Source organism: Schistocerca gregaria, chromosome 3 (assembly GCF_023897955.1).
Source record: "Schistocerca gregaria isolate iqSchGreg1 chromosome 3, iqSchGreg1.2, whole genome shotgun sequence".
NCBI lineage: Eukaryota > Metazoa > Arthropoda > Insecta > Orthoptera > Acrididae > Schistocerca > Schistocerca gregaria.
The window spans coordinates 697,480,904-697,499,816 of record NC_064922.1 but is presented as its reverse complement, the minus strand read 5'-3'; the positions used below and the strand labels follow the sequence as shown (position 1 = coordinate 697,499,816).

The 18,913-nt window shown below is 44.1% G+C and overlaps 1 protein-coding gene across 3 annotated transcripts in view; it reads right to left on the bottom strand.

Moving 5' to 3' along the window:
- The window catches only part of LOC126354704 (spondin-1-like), a 174,731-nt gene that overhangs the window by 85,619 nt on the left and 70,199 nt on the right, over positions 1-18,913 (bottom strand). For all 3 annotated transcript variants that reach the window (XR_007565374.1, XR_007565375.1, XM_050004524.1), the window contains exons 5-6: positions 13,990-14,196; positions 649-772 (exon numbers count right to left, since the gene is read on the bottom strand). Coding sequence is in view for 1 of the 3 variants with exons in the window: in XM_050004524.1 (XP_049860481.1) it covers positions 649-772; positions 13,990-14,196 (331 nt within the window). In the remaining 2 variants the exon portion in view is untranslated. The remainder of the gene's footprint in view (positions 1-648; positions 773-13,989; positions 14,197-18,913) is intronic.

The following is an 18,913-nucleotide window of genomic DNA, read 5'->3' as shown; positions in this document are numbered from 1 at the left end:
TGCTTTGTCCATATTTGAAATCAATGATTAAATGCCATATGTTACATCTACATACTTTGCAAGCTGCTGTTCATCTAACCAAAAAGAAATTCATCGATTTTATTTTTTAACCATCTAATATACTGAAATGAAATGTGGTGTGACGAGGGCCTCCCGTCGGGTAGACCGTTCGCCTGGTGCAAGTCTTTCGATTTGACGCCACTTCGGCGACTTGCGCGTCGATGGGGATGAAATAATGATGATGATTAGGACAACACAACACCCAGTCCCTGAGCAGAGAAAATCTCCGACCCAGCCGGGAATCGAACCCGGGCCCTTTGGATTGACAGTCTGTCGCGCTGACCACTCAGCTACCGGGGGCGGACATCTAACACACTGATAAAGTAATGTTACTTTACCCCTATTTATTAAAAGTAAATGTAACAAGTTAAGTGAAGTTTGGAAGAGTTACTGTGTGTATTGCCTTCTCCTGTTCATTCAGTTTTTACGATAAAAATTGGATCAGACGATCTCAACGTTTAAATATAAATCCATTCTCAGAAACTTTTAGGTGCTCCTTCTACAAAAGTTCCAGTATACTCGTACATTTAAATTGTAGCCATTAAGTGTATCATATGAGAAGTGATAAATTCACACAGCCATACTTACTTATTTTTGATACAATGGACACCAGGTGATGTCTCCTGTCGACACGGAAGCCTGAAAACGTCTTCCCTGTCACTTCAGGGAAGCTTAGGCCACGCGCTTTTATAATAGTGCGTATTTCGTGACTCTAAAAGGAAACAACGTATCATTTATTAATGCAGATTTCGGCTAAAACAGAAGAGGCATTTAAGATTACATTTAGTGAATGATAAAACAGAGGAGATGTCTTTTCTGTGGTCTGTTAATATCTGACATATTATAAATCACATGCAATGTCTTCTGAAACTGGTCTGATTCAGATTAAAAGTAACCTACCAAAATCTTGTTGGATTCATGGTTATTTCGCCATCAGCATTCGACTATAGCATCTGAAAAACTGTGTAATCATGCTCGTTGATTACTGCTGTTGAATTTCATTACATTGAGGTTAGTGGAAGGTACCAAAGGTCATGAAAATTATACTATTCTGAATATAAGCGTCAACGTCAGAATTTGGCACTGCGCCACACAAATTGCGCGGTTAGTCACTCAGTAATGTCTACGTTATTTGTTGAAATATCTGTAATCAACTGGTAGTACTAAGAAGTATTATTTATGTGATGCGCTGCATTCATAATATTTTTTAATTCCATTGATGGCGATGAAGGAAGACATCAGTTATGTGTTACACGGAAATTGCTTTGGGCATCCGCATGTTAAAAGACAACAAGAGAAACTTTTTTGAGGAGGTTGCCGGGGGGGGGGGCTGTGGGCAGAAAGTGATGCAGTGAGCATAGTCATGATTAAAAACATGGTGGACATTATTATTCCTGTCCCTACGGTCTCTAATTTCTCCTTTGCTGTCGGAGTACATGCTACTAAGCCAACATCATCCAGCTGTTACCCTGAAATATCAGGGAATACTGTAACATTTACCAAAAATATCGAATGAGATTACTAAAACCTGACAGCGCAATAGCTGATCAAATCAAAAGGAACGACTTTTTCATAAATTATGTTGACGTTTTGAAGGAAACAATTTAACACTAATTTAATAGACGATCTGAAGGAACAGATTTAACTGTATTTTATTTCAGCGCTAATTTTAACTACTTGCTTTTGGAAAGAAACAGGATTACTTGGCAATTTGTTGACGTATTGATTGTTGTATTGGATCTCGGGATATCGGGCGAGGTTTGTTTATCGATTTTTCTAACCAGCAATGGATGGTGAACCTTTGAAAATGCCAGCCACTCTCGCAGCAAAACGTCAGTCTAAGATCCCGAGACAAAAATCAACAGACAATATGTCATAATAGGAAGATTTACTGTCGCAAGTCCCTCAGGTTTGTTCTTATTTTTCACTGTACTACGATTAGCCGTGGCGGCTCATTTCACTTTCTATAACTTTTAGCTGGCATCTTACTAGGGGGCGAGGGTTACTCCCTTGTCCAGTTATCGCTGCCTCGTCTAGTATTCAAAGATTAGATTAGATTAGATTAGATTAATACTTGTTCCATAGATCATGAATACGACACTTCGTAATGATGTGGAACGTGTCAGGTTAATAAAAGATGTCTGTACAAGAAATTACATTACACAAAATATTGCATGACACTAATGATTAAGTTTTTTTTTTTTTTTTTTTTTTTTACTTACTTTATATCTAAAAATTCAGCCAATGAGTAGAAGGAGTTGTCATCTAGAAATTCTTTTAATTTATTTTTAAATGTTAGTTGGCTATCTGTCAGGCTTTTGATGCTGTTTGGTAGGTGCCCAAAGACTTTTGTGGCAGCATAATTTACCCCTTTCTGTGCCAAAGTCAGATTTAACCCTGCATAGTGAAGATCATCCTTTCTCCTGGTGTTATAGGTATGCACACTGCTATTACTTTTGAATTGGGTCTTAGAGAGAGAGAGAGAGAGAGAGAGAGAGAGAGAGAGAGAGAGAGAGAGAGTGGTGAGAGGGCAGGGGCTCCGAAGAGCGCGGTACAGGCAGTTGACGAGAGCTTTCGCACATTTTGGAGCTGGAGGCAGCAACGTCTTTTCTTGGCCGTTGTTCACTCTTCTTCCCCAGGTCTGGGAAGAAGGCAAAGCAGTGGTTCGTTTACCTTGTGCGCACCTAGTTGTTCAGCTCAGTACACCGATTTCCCGCTCTGCAAGATGTTTGAGGACATACTGGTGTTTACGAGGTGCATTCAAGTTCTAAGGCCTCCGATTTTTTTTCTAATTAACTACTCACCCGAAATCGATGAAACTGGCGTTACTTCTCGACGTAATCGCCATGCACACGTACACATTTTTCACAACGCTGACTCCATGATTCCATGGCAGCGGCGAAGGCTTCTTTAGGAGTCTGTTTTGACCACTGGAAAATCGCTGAGGCAATGGCAGCACGGCTGGTGAATGTGCGGCCACAGAGAGTGTCTTTCATTGTTGGAAAAAGCCAAAAGTCAATAGGAGCCAGGTCAGGTGAGTAGGGAGCATGAGGAATCACTTCAAAGTTGTTATCACGAAGAAACTGTTGCGTAACGTTAGCTCGATGTGCAGGTGCGTTGTCTTGGTGAAACAGCACACGCGCAGCCCTTCGCGGACGTTTTTGTTGCAGGGCAGGAAGGAATTTGTTCTTAAAAACATTTTCGTAGGATGCACCTTTTATCGTGGGGCCCTTTGGAACGCAATGGGTAAGAATTACGCCCTCGCTGTCCCAGGACATGGACACCATCATTTTTTCAGCACTGACGGTTACCCGAAATGTTTTTGGTGGCGGTGAATCTGTGTGCTTCCATTGAACTGACTGGCGCTTTGTTTCTGGATTGAAAAATGGCATCCACGTCTCATCCATTGTCACAACCAACAAAAAGGAAGTCCCATTCATGCTGTCCTTGGGCGTCAACATTGCTTGGCAACATGCCACACGGGCATCCATGTGGTTGTCCGTCAGCATTCGTGGCACCCACCTGGATGACACTTTTCGCATTTTCAGGTCGTCATGCAGGATTGTGTGCACAGAACCCACAGAAATGCCAACTCTGTAGGCGATCTGTTCTCCAGTCATTCGGCGATCCCCCAAAACAATCCTCTCCACTTTCTCGATCATGTCGTCAGACCGGCTTGTGCGAGCCTGAGGTTGTTTCGGTTTGTTGTCACACGATGTTCTGCCTTCATTAAACTGTCGCACCCACGAACGCACTTTCGACACATCCATAACTCCATCACCACATGTCTCCTTGAACTGTCAATGAATTTCAATTGGTTTCACACCACGCAAATTCAGAAAACGAATGATTGCACGCTGTTCAAGTAAGGAAAACGTCGCCATTTTAAGTATTTAAAACAGTTCCCATTCTCGGCGCTGGCGGTAAAATTCCACCTGCCGTACGGTGCTGCCATCTCTGGGACGTATTGGCAATGAACGCCGCCTCATTTTAAAACAATGCGCATGTTTCTATCTCTTTCCAGTGCGGAGAAAAAAATCGGAGGCCTTAGAACTTGAATGCACCTCGCATGTTCATTGAGCCGTCATGCTCGTCTTGTACTTGGTCCTATGACCTCAGGAATAGTGTATTACCGTGTCTGCTCTGTGTGCTTTAGAAGTAACTCGTCTTAAACAGGCAGGACGTGCGTTTGCAAACAGAAATCCGCGCTAGGAAATGCTCGAGATCCTTGCACACGGCCGCAAGTTAAGTCCAGTTAGACGCTTATTACTAAGCCGTTGGGAGAGTAAATTTGGAAATTTTTGTTACGTTCCTATGGGACCAAACTGCTAAGGTCATCGGTCCCTAGGCTTACACACTACTTAATCTAACTTAAACTAACTTAGGCTAAGGACAACACACTCACCCATGCCTGAGGGAGAATTCGAACCTCCGATGGGTGGTAGCCACGCGAACCATGGCAAGGCGCCCTGGACCGCACGGCTACCCCGCGTGGCTGTGGGGAGAGTATTTCTTCCTGGAAGAAATTACAGCTCCCTTTCTGTAGTCCTGTTAGCTATCTCATTTGCTAGGGCGTATCAACTTATTTTCCTGGACTTAACCTGCGGCCGTGTGCACGGCTCTCGAGCATTTCCTAGCGCGGCTGTCTGTTTGCAATCGTGCGTCCTGCCTGTTTATGCTCGAGTCGAGAATCTTCTCCTTAGTGTTTAATACATACTGTATTCTTGTTGTAAGTTATATTATAATTTTTTGTGTAAACCTTTTGGGTAATCCCTAGGTTATCTTTGTTAATATTTATCCTTCAGAGTACTGTCTAATGTATTGGACTTGAATTCACTTGAAGAAATTTATCTAGAACTGTTTTAATTATCTTAATTGGCTAGTCTAATTAAAAAACATTATTTTAAAATTTTTTAGGAAGGTTAATATTGTTAAGGTCCTATTTCTTGAATTTTTAAGGTTATTATTGTAATTTAACGGCTGTCTCACTCACCATTTTGAATGACTGTAATGGCAAATTAACTTAAATTTTCCTACCTATTATTCAAAGAGGAGCCGTTGTTGTCAAAGAAAATATATAAAAATAAATGTTGGTGTCGGAGGCTAAATGATGTTAATTTAAGGGGCTTGTCCTTCCATGTCATTTCCCTGATCCTGGTAATTTCCGATGTCATTGGTAGCCACAGAGCGTGGTTGCGTTCATGGTTGCTAATCCTCGAGGGAGGGTTCGAGTACTGTCTACCCCTGTTAACATTATTTGTCCTTTTTAAGTGCAATATTTGTGACAAATATCGATTTGTTTCCGAGAAACGTGGCCAGTGTCGAGGCAGGGAGTCGTGCAGGCATAGGCTATCTAGAACGCGAATATCTTAAATACAAACTGCGGATTCGTCGTACACCTGTCGAGGGCGGTGTTTCAGAGATGGCAGCAGGTTTGCTTGTTTGCTTGCGGCACTGGGCGAGCATTCCCACATTTCATCCGAAACGAACAGTGAGGTGGGTGCTGCTGGTTTCACCATTTGTTTAACTTCGGATGAACTATTTCAAAACATTAAATTCTTAGAGGGTAACAAACTCACGCGTAAGCAAGTGTGTACAGTTCTAGCCCAGTTGTGTCATTTCAGTAACGGTGTTGATGAGCTAGCCCACCTTGAAGTCGTCGATTAGCAGAAGGGCGATGTGAAACAGCTAAGCGCGAGGATTAAGGAGTTACAGGTTAGCGCGGGCGAGTTAGGTTTGGAGAGTGAAGGACCGAGAGGGAAAAATGGTGTTTCCGATGATCAGTTCCAAGGTATAAAGGCCGAAATCCATGCTCTTGGGGATCTGTCTCAGATTCTTTGGCTAAATGGCCGAATCCTATTTTGCTTTTATTAAATGGTAATACTGAACTAGCTATTGACCAACTGAACCAAGTTCCTAAAGTTTTACTGTTAATCGTGCGGTCTGAATTACATGCTAACGCCTTGCAGATCTCGCTTACAGTCATTCTCTCTCTTCTTTATACTTTGTCTAAGGGTGTGTTAAGTGAATTGCTGTCACATGTACTCGGAGAGCAGGAACATGTGGGGCAGGTTAGATAGGGCCTGTATAATTCAAAGGAAATTGCCAGCTTGCATTAGGAACGAACTTGAGAGCTTGTATTATTGAGCAAGTACAGGCTTCCGAAGAAACCTTGTCTCAGTTCATTGAAGCGTGATCGTATTGCTGTCTCGGCTTTGAGTGGCGTGCGCATGGTTTCTTTTTTTTTTTTTAGGCTAGGCAGTAGTGCGAGGTGTCCTGATGAACACTCACCAGTCAACGTGCAGGCAGGGAAACGAGGACGCGCTCAGTGTAAAGACACTTTAGCTATCAAGATATTAGCAGTAAATCTTCATAGTGTTCGGAATAAAGTTCCTGAATTTATTGCCGTCCAGGAAGCGTGTGGGAGGCAACGGCCTTGCCGCAGTGGATACACCGGTTCCCGTGAGATCACCGAAGTTAAGCACTGTCGGGCGTGTCCGGCGATTGGATGGGTGACCATCCAGCCGCCATGCGCTGTTGCCATTTTTCGGGGTGCACTCAGCTTCGTGATGCCAATTGAGGAGCTACTCGACCGAATAGTAGCGGCTCCGGTCAAAGAAAACCATCATAACGACCGGGAGAGCGGTGTGCTGACCACACGCCCCTCCTATCCGCATCCTCACCTAAGGATGACGCGGCGGTCGGATGGTCCCGATGGACCACTTGTGGCCTGAAGACGGAGTACAAAGGAAGCGTGTGGCGCGCAACTTATTCTCGGGACTGAGATGTGGCTGAACCCTGAGATAGGAAGTTCTGAAATATTTAGTGAGGTTTGAAACGTGTATCGGAAAGACAGATTAGACACCGTAGGAGGTGGTGTTTTCATTGCAGTTGACAAAAATATTATGTCTATTGAGGTCAAAGTAGAGTGTGATTGTGAAGTTATCTGGACACGCTTAACAGGCCTAGGGGAAATAAAGTTAATTGTTGGATGTTATTACGCCACCAGGTTCCGCCGTGACAGTTCTAGAATCATTCAAAGGGAGTCTACATTCTGTATCGCAGAAGTACCCGGATCATGCTATATTAGTCGGAGGCGACTTCAACCTACCCACTATAGACTGGGATGTCTATGGATTCATTACAGGTGGTACAGACAAGCCGTCGTATGAATTACTTTTGAAAACATTATCCGAAAACTGTCTTGAGCAGCTAAATCGACAGCCAACGCGTAATGGAAATATTTTAGATCTGGTAGCCACGAACAGACCAGACCTCATCGACGGTGTCAGAGTTGAGACAGGGATCTTGATGTTGCCATTACGACTATGGTTATGGATGTTAAAAAGTCGGTCAAGAAGGCTAGGAGAGTATTTTTACTAGAAAGAGCAGATAAGCACTTGTTAGCATCCCAGTTAGTAAATGAATCGACTTCATTTACTAACGGTACGATGGACGTGGAAGAATTATGGGCAAATTTTAAACACATTGCAAATCAGGCATTGGACAAGTATGTGCCGAAAAAGTGGGTTAAGGACGGAAAAGACCCACCGTGGTTTAACAGCGCAATTCGGAGAATGCTCAGAAAGCAAAGGCAGTTGGACTCCCGCTACAAGAAACATCGGGAGAATGAGGACAGGCAAAAGTTAGTAGAGATTCGTGCTGCTGTAAAAAGAGCGATGCGCGAAGCATTCAATCACTACCACCGTCGTACCTTAGCAAAAGATCTTACTGAAAACCCAAGGAAATTCTGGTCTTACGTAAAATCGGAAAGCTGGTCGAAGGTAGGTCCGCTGTTGTTTTCTATCTACCTAAATGATCTTTTGGATAGGGTGGATAGCAATGTGCGGCTGTTTGAAGATGATGCTGTGGTGTACGGGAAGGTTTCGTCGTTGAGTGACTGTTGGGGGATACAAGATGATTTGGACAGGATTTGTGATAGGTGTAAAGAATGGCAGCTAACTCTAAATATAGATAAATGTAAATTAATGCAGATGAATAGGAAAAAGAATCCTGTAATGTTTGAATACTCCATTAGTAGTTTAGCGCTTGACACAGTCACGTCGATTAAATATTTGGGCGTAACACTGCAGAGCGATATGAAGTGGGACAAGCATGTAATGGCAGTTGTGGGGAAGGCAGATAGTCGTCTTCGGTTCATTGGTAGAATTTTGGGAAGATGTGGTTCATCTGACAGCTTATGAAACACTAATAAGACCTATTCTTGAGGACTGCTCGAGCGTTTGAGATCCCTATCACGTCGTATTAAGGGAGAACATAGAAGCAATTCAGAGGCGGGCTGCTAGATTTGTTACTGATAGTGTTACGGAAATGCTTCAGGAACTCGGGTGGGAATCTCTAGAGGAAAGGAGGCATTCTTTTCGTGAATCGCTACTGAGGAAATTTAGAGAACCAGCATTTGAGGCTGACTCCGGTACAATTTTATTGCCGCAAATTTACATTTTACGGAAAGGCCACAAAGATAAGATAAGGGAGATTAGCGCTCGTACAGAGGCATATAGGCAGTCATTTCTCCCTCGCTCTGTTTGGGAATGGAACAGGGAGAGAAGATGCTAGTTGTGGTACGAGGTAACCTCCACCACTCACCGTATGGTGGATTGCGGAGTATGTATGTAAATGTAGTATGAATGTCACCGAACCGGATTCATTGTATTTCTAACATCTTAAAGATCTGGGGGTCTGAGGATCGGTCATGGCTTGTCTTCACTCGGAAGCCGCCCACCTTTGCTGAACTCAATGATTTGGTAACCTCTATGGAAGCCCTTACATTTGATGGTGAGCAGCGTAAACGAAGTGAGTGAGAGTCACATGGCTATTCTTATTGTAGTGGCAACTATCGCGACTCAGATGTTAAATCATCGTCTAGTAACTAGTTTTTTCGGTGTGGTCCCCGGAGTCACTTAGTGTGGTTTTGTGCACGTATTCTCGCTAATGACAAGCCGCCCCTACCTTATGAATGTACCCAAATTAATAGAGAACCCGTTTGCGGTCTGCTTGATTATGCTTTTTACTTGATTAGGATTGGTGCCGCGAATTTCGACCTCTCTTAGATCTTTCCCGCCCCTAACCGCCCCCTCACCCCCAACCGCCCCGGAGATTTGTTGACAATGGGCAGGAGTTGCCTTTGGTAGGTGAGGTACGAGTGAGCCTGACGATTTCTGTTTTTTTCCAAGATGGTTAGAAAGTTAGTTGTGAAGAAATTATCTGTCACCTTGCTTGGATGTGATTTTACCCAACGTACTAGATTAGTCTTCGATTTTGCCTGCAATACCTTTTCCTTTGTGGTTTGCCCGTCAGAGAAGCTAGGCGTCCGTACCTGTTCCGCTAGTAGTGTAGACTGAGCGGACGAAGGTTGATCGTGGTCATCTTAGTGAACCTGAGGTTATTCAGTTAAGGGATCTTTTGAGCGAGTTTCCCGATGTGCTGACTGATCGGTTGGCGATGACCGACTAAATTTAATATCAATTTTGTTTATTGGATGATGTTCCCTTTCGCCAGGCTTTTCATCATATTTCACCACCTAAAATGAAGATTTTAAGGCAAAAGATAGAGACCACGCTTCGCGATGCAGTAATTAAACCTTCATCTCCATATGCCTCGCCTGCATTGTTGGTGCCTAAGGGACAGAGGGGAAGATTTTAGATCCGTTGTTGATTGCAAGATCCTCAATAAAAAAAAAACCTATTACAAAGAGTTCAAAAAGTTTTGCACAGTCGTCTCTAATCTTTTTATTTTTATTTTTTGCAGGAGGAGAATGAAATTTTTTGTGAACATACTTGGAACATTTAGCTATAAGTTGGTGTATAAAAGCATTTTCTTTTATTTACAGGCCATAATGTAGACTGTGAAGTAGATGTCAGGGTGCGACAACGGTCGGTGATGGAATTCCTCTTCAAGACCGCCGATAACTCTGCCATATCGATTCACAGGAAGTTGCTCCCTGTTTATGGGGAGGACATAGTCGATGGCAGCAATATCCAGCGGTAGTTGCAAGACTTTCGCTAACAGCAGGCCGAAACTTGATGGCCTCCTTCTTCTGGGATCAGTGTGGTGTCATTTTCATTGACTTTTTAGAACCTGGCTCCACAATTAACCGGGACCGTTACTACTTGTCACTGGAGAAGCTGCGACGTGTCATCAAGACGCACAGACCACAGCTTCATGGTCAGCTCATCAGACTACACCATGACAATGCCAAACCCCATACAGCCCTTACGATGCAGAAGAAAATCAGGAAAATGGGTTGGAAAATTGTTCCTCATCCTACCTACAGTCCGGACTTGGCTCCGTCTGATTTTTACCTCGTCTGAAGGCCCACCTGCGCGGTAAAACAATTGATAGTGAGAAATACCTTAGTTCCTGTTCAAGTGATGGTGTAAAAATCAATCCCCAGAATTTTACCAAAGTGCATTTACATTATGGAAAGAACGCTGTGCCAGATGGCTACTTTGAGTAGGCTCAATGTATAGCTAAATGTTTCAAGCATATTCACAAAAAAATTCATTCTCCTCCTGCAAAAAATAAAAAAAATAGAGACGTCTGTTCAAAACTTTTTGAACGGCCTTTGTAGAATCTGTTCCCCTTTCGGATCTCCATAACTGTTTTACTTGGTTTGGTGAAGCGTTCTAGTTTTTCTGTGGTTAATTTAAATCAGGCTTATTATCAAATGTCCTTGATTGAGGATTCCAAGACCGTTACAGCCTTCTGTACGAAATGGAATTTTTTTGAATTCAACCGTGTACCCTTCGGCCTAGACACTGGAGCTGCCGAGCTTTCACGGCTTTTAGATCATATTTTGGGGGATTTAAAATGGTTCAAATGGCTCTGAGCACTATGGGACTCGACTGCTGTGGTCATTAGTCCCCTAGAACTTAGAACTACTTAAACCTAACTAACCTAAGGACATCACACACACCCATGCCCGAGGCAGGATTCGAACCTGCGACCGTAGCAGTCCGGACTGGGCGCCTAAAACCGCGAGACCACCGCGGCCGGCGGGGATTTAAAGTTCAACTTGTTTATAATTAGCTTGTTGACGTTATTGCATGTAGTCGATCCTTCGCTGAACACCTTTCGTATCTTCAACAGGTGTTATTGAGGCTTCGATCTGCTTGTATGATGGTCAAACCTTCTAAGGTCACTCTCACCAAGCAGCAAATTTCGCTTTTGTGAGATCTGGTTTGTAGAGATGGAATAAGAATCGGCCAATAATGTACTGCCGATCTGAAGAAATTTCCTCGCACTAAGAACGAAAAGGGTGTCACCCGAGTTACTGGACGGCCAACTACTTTCGGAAGATTGTCCCTAATTTCTCTCAGTTAGCCGCCTCCCTTAACGATATTGTAACCTCCCACAAAAATAAAACATAATAATATGAATAATACTCTCATTTAGCGTAATACCCAACAGTGAAAATATAATACAATGTGACAAACCTATAACCTTTCAATAACTGACAGTCAAGTTAACCTGGTAAATTTTGGACGTCAGCAATGCTACGTCACGGCCTTGATACATCATTCTGAATAAGCTAGCAACAAATTTTTTGATTATGGACCTCTTACAATATTCCTAAGAAAGGATGGGAATTTTAGGCGATTAAGACGGCTCTCAGTAACCAGCCCATATTAGTGATTCTTAATTCGGAAACGAGACTCATTCTGCAGACCGATTCTTTTATTGCCTGGGTGGCCGCCGTCCTTTTACAGGAAGACGTAGGAGAGAGGCGACCTATTGCCTATGCCCCGCGAAGACGGGTGGGACTAGAACTTAAGTATTCGTTGTATGTGTGTGAAGTTCTGGCTGTTCGGTTCGCTCTTGAAAAGTTTAAATTTTATGTTGAACACAGAGAATTTGACCGGGGGGGCCAGGACTTAGGTTGGGTTTTGGACCGCCCAAGAAATACAGGCAGGATTGTGAGGCCGGCGATCCGTATATCTGCCTTTCGTTTCGAGGTTCCAGACAACCAGGTGGCCGATGCGCTCAGCTGCATATTTTAGACGGGGGCCAACGATGCAATAGTTCGGAATATTTAAGTAAGTGTGACATTTCCAGCAGAGAAAGTGCACATTCTACAATTGGCGTGTACGTATTAGGAGAATCAAGAACGAATTAGATTATTTTCTTGTTGTGCTGTTACTAAGAGAATATATGAGGAGACCACACAGCGAAGGTCATTCACCTTCCACGACAGAAGCAGTGTACCCAATCTGTCTACGTATAGCATGGATTTTCCGTGTGCAAGTGTCACAAAGTGTTCTGTACTACTGGCTATTAAAATTGCTACACCACGAAGATCACGTGCTACAGACGTGAAATTTAACCGACAGGAAGAAAATGCTGTTATATGGAAATGATTAGCCTTTCAGAGCATTCACATTAGGTTGGCGCCGGTGGCGACACCTACAACGTTCTGACATGAGAAAAGTTTCCAACAGATTTCTCATACACAGCAGCTGAAAGGCGTTACCTGGTGAAACGTTGTTGTGATGCCTCGTGTAAGGAGGAAAAATGCGTACCATCACATTTCAGACTTTGATAAAGGTCGGATTGTAGCCTATCACGATTGCAGTTTATCGTATCGCGACATTGCTGCTCGCGTTGTCCGAGATCCAATGACTGTAAGCAGAATATGGAATCGGTGGGTTCCGATGTGTAATACGGATCGCCGTTCTGGATCCCAACGGCCTCGTATCACTAGCAGTCGAGATGACAGGCGTCTTATCCGCATGGCTGTAACGGATCGTGCAGCCACGTCTCGATCCCTGAGTCAACAGATGGGGACGTTTGCAAGACAAAAACCCTCTGAACGAACAGTTTGACGACGTTTGGAGCAGCATGGACTATCAGCTCGGAGACCATGGCTGCGGTTACCCTTGACGCTGCATCACAGACAGGAGCGCCTGCGATGGTGTACTCAACGATGAACCTGGGTGCACGAATGAATCTAGGTTCTGTTTATAGCATCATGTTGGTCGCATCCGTGTTTGGCGACATCGCGGTAAACGCACATTGGAAGCGTGTATTCGTCATCGCCATACTTGAGTATCATCCGGCGTGATGGTATGGGTTGCCACTGGTTACACGTCTTGGTCTCCTCTTTTTCGCATTGACCGCACTCCGCAATGGACGTTACATTTCAGATGTGTTATTACCCGTGGCTCTACCCTTCATTCGATCCCTGCGAAACCATACATTTCAGCAGGATAATGCACGACCGCATGTTGCAGGTCCTGAACGGGCCTTTGTGGATACAGAAAATGTACGAATGCTGCCCTGGCCAGCACATTCTCCAGATCTGTCACCAACTGAAAACGTATGGTCAATGGCGGCCGAGAAACTGGCTCGTCACAATACGCTAGTCACTACTCTTGATGAACTGTGGTATAGTGTTGGAGCTGCATGGGCAGCTGTGCCTGTACACGCCATCCAAGCTCAGACTCAATGCCCAGGCGTATGAAGGCCGTTATTACGGCCAGAGGTGGTTGTTCTGGGTACTGATTTCTCAGGATCTATGCACCCAAATTGCGTGAAAATGTAATCACATGTCAGTTCTAGTATAATATATTTGTCCAATGATTATCCGTTTATCATCTGCATATCTTCTTGGTGTAGCAATTTTAATGGCTTGTAGTGTAAATGCTTGCGTTCTGTGTAACTGAAGCGGAACTCGGAAACCCTCCTCGTGTACACTTCTTGTCAAACGGGAAACAGCTACTAAAATCCATATCCAGGCTGACCAACGCACCGACCCTCGTCGTTAATCCACCGGGCGGATTGGATCCGGGGCCATCATACTTCGCCGTACTGCAAGTGGTCATGTTAGTACGCCCGACTGTCCGGTCGGGTTTTTCGTTAAGTGACGTACAGCTACAGACTAGAGCAAAGTGAGGTGCGGCGCGCTCTTACGTGGGTCTTGAGTTCGTGCTCCAGCTCCCGGGTGAAGCCTCGCTCGGCCAGCTGCCTCAGGCCCCTTGTCGCCCTGGCTCCGTACGACCAGAAGTAGTAGTCCGGCGTGTGGGAGGCTCCGACCACGTCGCTGAACTTTGCTAGGAAGCTGTCGTCCGGGAAGCCTTTCGGGTGCGTGTGCCGAGACCACAGTCCTTCAAAGGCGAGCTGAAGAGAGAGAAAGTCGTTAGTGCAGGGTAGATCACTTACAAATTTATCCATACACCACGAGAAGATCTGTGATCTACACATTAAAACGTATAGCTTTATTCTACGGCCTTAATAATAATATGGAATCACAAAGAAAATGATACCGAGCTTTTAGTTACTAAAACATTGAGAAACATCCTGATTTTAAGTCAGAGGGTGTCAGAAACTCGTGGTCAAAAAAAAAAAAAAGGTTCAAATGGCTCTGAGCACTATGGGACTCAACTGCTGGGGTCATAAGTCCCCTAGAACTTAGAACTACTTAAACCTAACTAACTTAAGGACAACACACACATCCATGCCCGAGGCAGGATTCGAACCTGCGACCGTAGCGGTCGCGGGATTCCAGACTGTAGCGCCAGAACCGCTCGGCCACCAGCGGCCGGCACTCGTGGTCTACAACTACATCAATACTCCGTAAATCGTATCGGAGGGTACTTTCTGTACCACTAATAGATCCCCCCATTTCCCTGTTCCACTCTCGGATGGCGCTTGTAGGTAAGCCTTTGTGTTAGCTCCAATTTCTAGAATTTTCTCTTCGTAGTCATTTCGGGAGATGTATTTGGGAGGAAATAACATACTGTCCGACTCTTCCCCAAAAGTGCTCCCTCGAAATTTCAATAGCATACATCTTTGTGATGTGCAACGCTTCTTCTGTAGCGTCTGCCACTACGGGCTGTTGCGCATCTCTGTAACGCTCTCCCGCCGACTAAATGGTCCCGCGATGACACGCGCTGCCTTTCGTTGGATCTCCCCTCCTCCCTCTTCTATCAGTCCCACCCGATAAGTCCCAGACTGATGAACAATAATCAAAAATCGGTCGAAAAGTCACTTCGTAAGCCACTTCTTTTACAGATTAGTTACATTTGCTTAAGAATCTTCCTATGAATCTGTCTGGCGAATGCTTTTGTTTTATGTCGTCATTCCACTTTAGGCTCGTTCTGGGTAGTTTACAATATACACTGTTTAGAGCAATTTGCCATCAATAGTGTACCTGCGACCCATATACTTCATGAAAACTAAAGCAACTAACCATGTCGTAAAGATAGTGTTTTGCTGAAGATGCATATGGTCAACGCACTGCATCCCAATCCATCTTGTATTGTCGACTTTAGAGGCACTACTTTTAATTCAGGTAGCTCCTCTATCCCCATTAAATCACAGGAACTATCTGCTTCTAGTTCACTACAAGGTTGACAGCAACAAACACTGCACCACAAACTCCTTTCTGAAAACTGCTAGGTTATTTGTAATAATTTCGGCTGAACTAATCTACAGTTGTAACCAGCTTTCCACACTTATCACAATTTGAGTTCAGTGCTTTCTATTAGTTCTTGCAGCTCTTGTTCTTTCCCAACACAGATACGACAGATTACACCTACAATATAAATGGTTCCTGCCTTCTGTGTTTGCCCTGCATCCTTTTAGACTGACGCATTTTATTAGTTTCCCAAGACGCTATCACCCAGTCCCCTCCACACAGCCCCTGTTATCCATGTGTAGTAAATCCTTGATTATTAAGCAGAACCCGAAAACCCACCACCATGTGGCGCAAGTCGAGGTATGTGCTGCCTACGCGGTCACAGATTTAGATCCTCCACTCGGATCTGTGCCAAAGATCTGCAGATGAACTCCGGCTTCATTTTGCAAGCAAGAGTGGTAGTCTTTAACACTTCAGCTAACCATCTGAAGCACTGAGAGAATCTCTTCCAGTCCAAAGCGACACACATTGTTAGTACCAACATGAGCCAGCACCCGCAGTTCACTGCACCCTGTACTCTTCATGGGATTAAGAAATACCTGTTTCATATCTAGAATGACTCTAGGTAGCCATATCCCTAGAGGGGCTTACTACGTATCTAACATTGGAGCACTCTCTGTGACTGCCTAGATCTTTCAGGCCGAGAAGCTTTCCCCGAAACAGGGCAAACGACTGCATCTGGCTCAGTACGTTTATCACCCACAAGACAGCGCCTGAAGCCTGTTCGTCTCAAGAACTGGGGAGGGCCTTCGTTAACTCCTGTGGAAAGTCTTTCGCTGCCTACCGCACCTTGGAACGACCTCTCACTCCACTACATGTGAGGTGTTGACATCAGCACAGGCAGTACCTGAGGTGGGGAACACGGGTGATGTGCTGGACGTCCCTTGGATCCCCACGTCTGGTTCTCCACGGTGATGCCCACTGGCAACAGCCTCAAGCTGCGTGACCGAAATCAGCACCACCTATCCATATTAAAGACGGCTTAGCAGTTACTAAACCGATAAATACGGAAACAACGAAGAAATTACGAGTTTAAACTAAAATCACAAAGGAAATTTAAAATAAGTATCTTCTTACAAGAGGCTGTCTACTGACAAATGAAACGGTGAGCTGCGATGCGTTGCTGCTGAATGATCTTACAGCTGGTAGTGGCGCTTCAACAAAAACCCCTGTCGCAATGCAAACAGCGGTAGTATGCACTACACGGTTAACAAAATACGAAACTGTGCCTGATAAATATACGAAAACGCAGGAAAATTCAGATTTTAAACTAAAGAACATATGGGAAATTAAAGTAAGTTGTACACGGAGCCTGGGGGATATTGGGAGACTACCCTGACTAATTAGTTTTGCAACGGTGTGGCGTGCCACTAGTGTCGATCTAATATAACCTCAGTTCTCACTGGACCAAAGTGGAGAACAATCCAAAACCTGAAAGACCTGGTGATACCCCAAATAACAAAACGTCGTAGCTGGCCCCGTGGAAGTCATCTCTCCTACTGGGTTCAGTGACAGGCTATCCTAAGAAACAGAAAGCTTTACTGAGAAGCTGGACCAGGTCGAGAGGAGGAGCAAACTTCTCAAAAAGGAAGGTAAAGATTGGCGTCTTAAATGTAGGTGGAGGGAACTAAAAGGTCTTGAAGTTATGACCTCGAAAGAAAGACTATCAGAGTGAAATGGTGAATAGATGCCCTCCATCTCCAACATGGGAAAGAAGAGAACGAGGCAGAAATCCAGTACTCCCACTTATCAGGACAATCACATCCAGAAAAAGACACATATATATTACACAGTCTGATTTTAGGATGATGGTTACTGACAGTGATATCCAATAGTCATTGTAACACTCGACAAATCTTTGAAGTACCGTTAGAACAATGTCACAATGTTCTCTGAACATTGTGAACAGTTGGTGCAGGAAACGGGATCTATGGGTCAGTCCCTGGAAAACTGTTGTAATACCATTCACGAGGAAGCATAGCGACAAAGGCACTGGAATATCAAGCTCTTTGACGAAATACTAGCAGTATAAGTTGTAGTGATGGGTCTAGGAGTTACCCTAGATGTGAAACTATCATGCATTCCTCATACAAAGAATATGTTCCGAGGCAAAGGGTGTTTTCATGTGCACCAGAAGGGGAAGGGCCTGTGTTAAAATTTGGGTTCCATAATCCAGGAGTATGTACTGGATATGAACCTCTGTAATAAAACCTATGAAAATTTGGGGGTGCAACAAGATGGAATAAAGGGAAACGGACGGTGTGTACTAAGGCGTCTGCGAAAGCGCAGAGATTGGTCTGCCTGGTCATAACAGGAGGACTTAGAAGCACACCCATTGCTAGGGTGAATATCATGCTGGACATGCTGTCATTACACCTGTACACCTGTGGGTTAAAACTGAGGCATCAACAGGTGCATATAGGCTAAAACTATCTTTAGCATATCTTGAGTCCTACACTATTTGAATGAGTCTGGTAAATATAAGCATGGTCAAGAAAATACCAGTTGACTAAACAATAAATTAGAGATGCTTCAATAAACCTATCAAGGTAACAATTGAGAGTTGGGAGCAGTGGAAGAATGCACCACGATACGCATCAAGAGATGTAGTCTGGTTTACTGGCAGGTCGAAAACAGATGAAGGTTCTGGGGCCAGGGTATAAGGTCTACGGCCTATAGAGCGCAGTCTTTCTAGGGAAGTTGACCTCAATATTCCAGGGGGGGGGGGGGGGGGAACTTGCTGCTGTCAGAGCTACAAGGATCACAGTATTTACATTCATTCAGAAAACTAAGCTGGTCCAAAAGCTCAGTCAACCCCTCCCCCTCCTCCCTAACGAGATTTAAGATCATAGCAGGAAGCCATGACGCCCTTGTGCGGCCAGGAGAAAGCAATAGAGAAAAACTGGTGTGCGTCCCTGGTCACTCGGGAATTAGTGGCGATGAACCAGCTGACAAACTGATCAAGGAAGGAGCGATGACTCCACTTGTTGGGTCGAACCTGTCTTAAACATTACTAAGGCGATGGTAAAATCAGAACAAAGTAGCTAGATCAGAAAGCAGCATGCAAAATATTGGATTAAGGTCCAAAAACAAAAACATGGATAGCTAATATTGCAGAAGCCATGTTTTAAGAGAAGTTCTGCAAACTCGTGTTATAAAAGGAGACACATGAAACTCACGTTAGTACTAATGACAGGTCACGGGAACTTCAGAAAATATCTGCACTTGATTTGTACCGAGAAAGAAACCTAAAACTGTAGACACTTTGTGGTGAAGGTGATGAAAATGGACTTCTTGAAGACACAGAATCCTGAAGGCTGAGTCTAATAAAGATATAGTATAGACTCTGCTATTAATCTTTAAGGATAGTGATTGGCTTTAATAGAATGACAGGGAGAGAAATAGCACAATACTAAA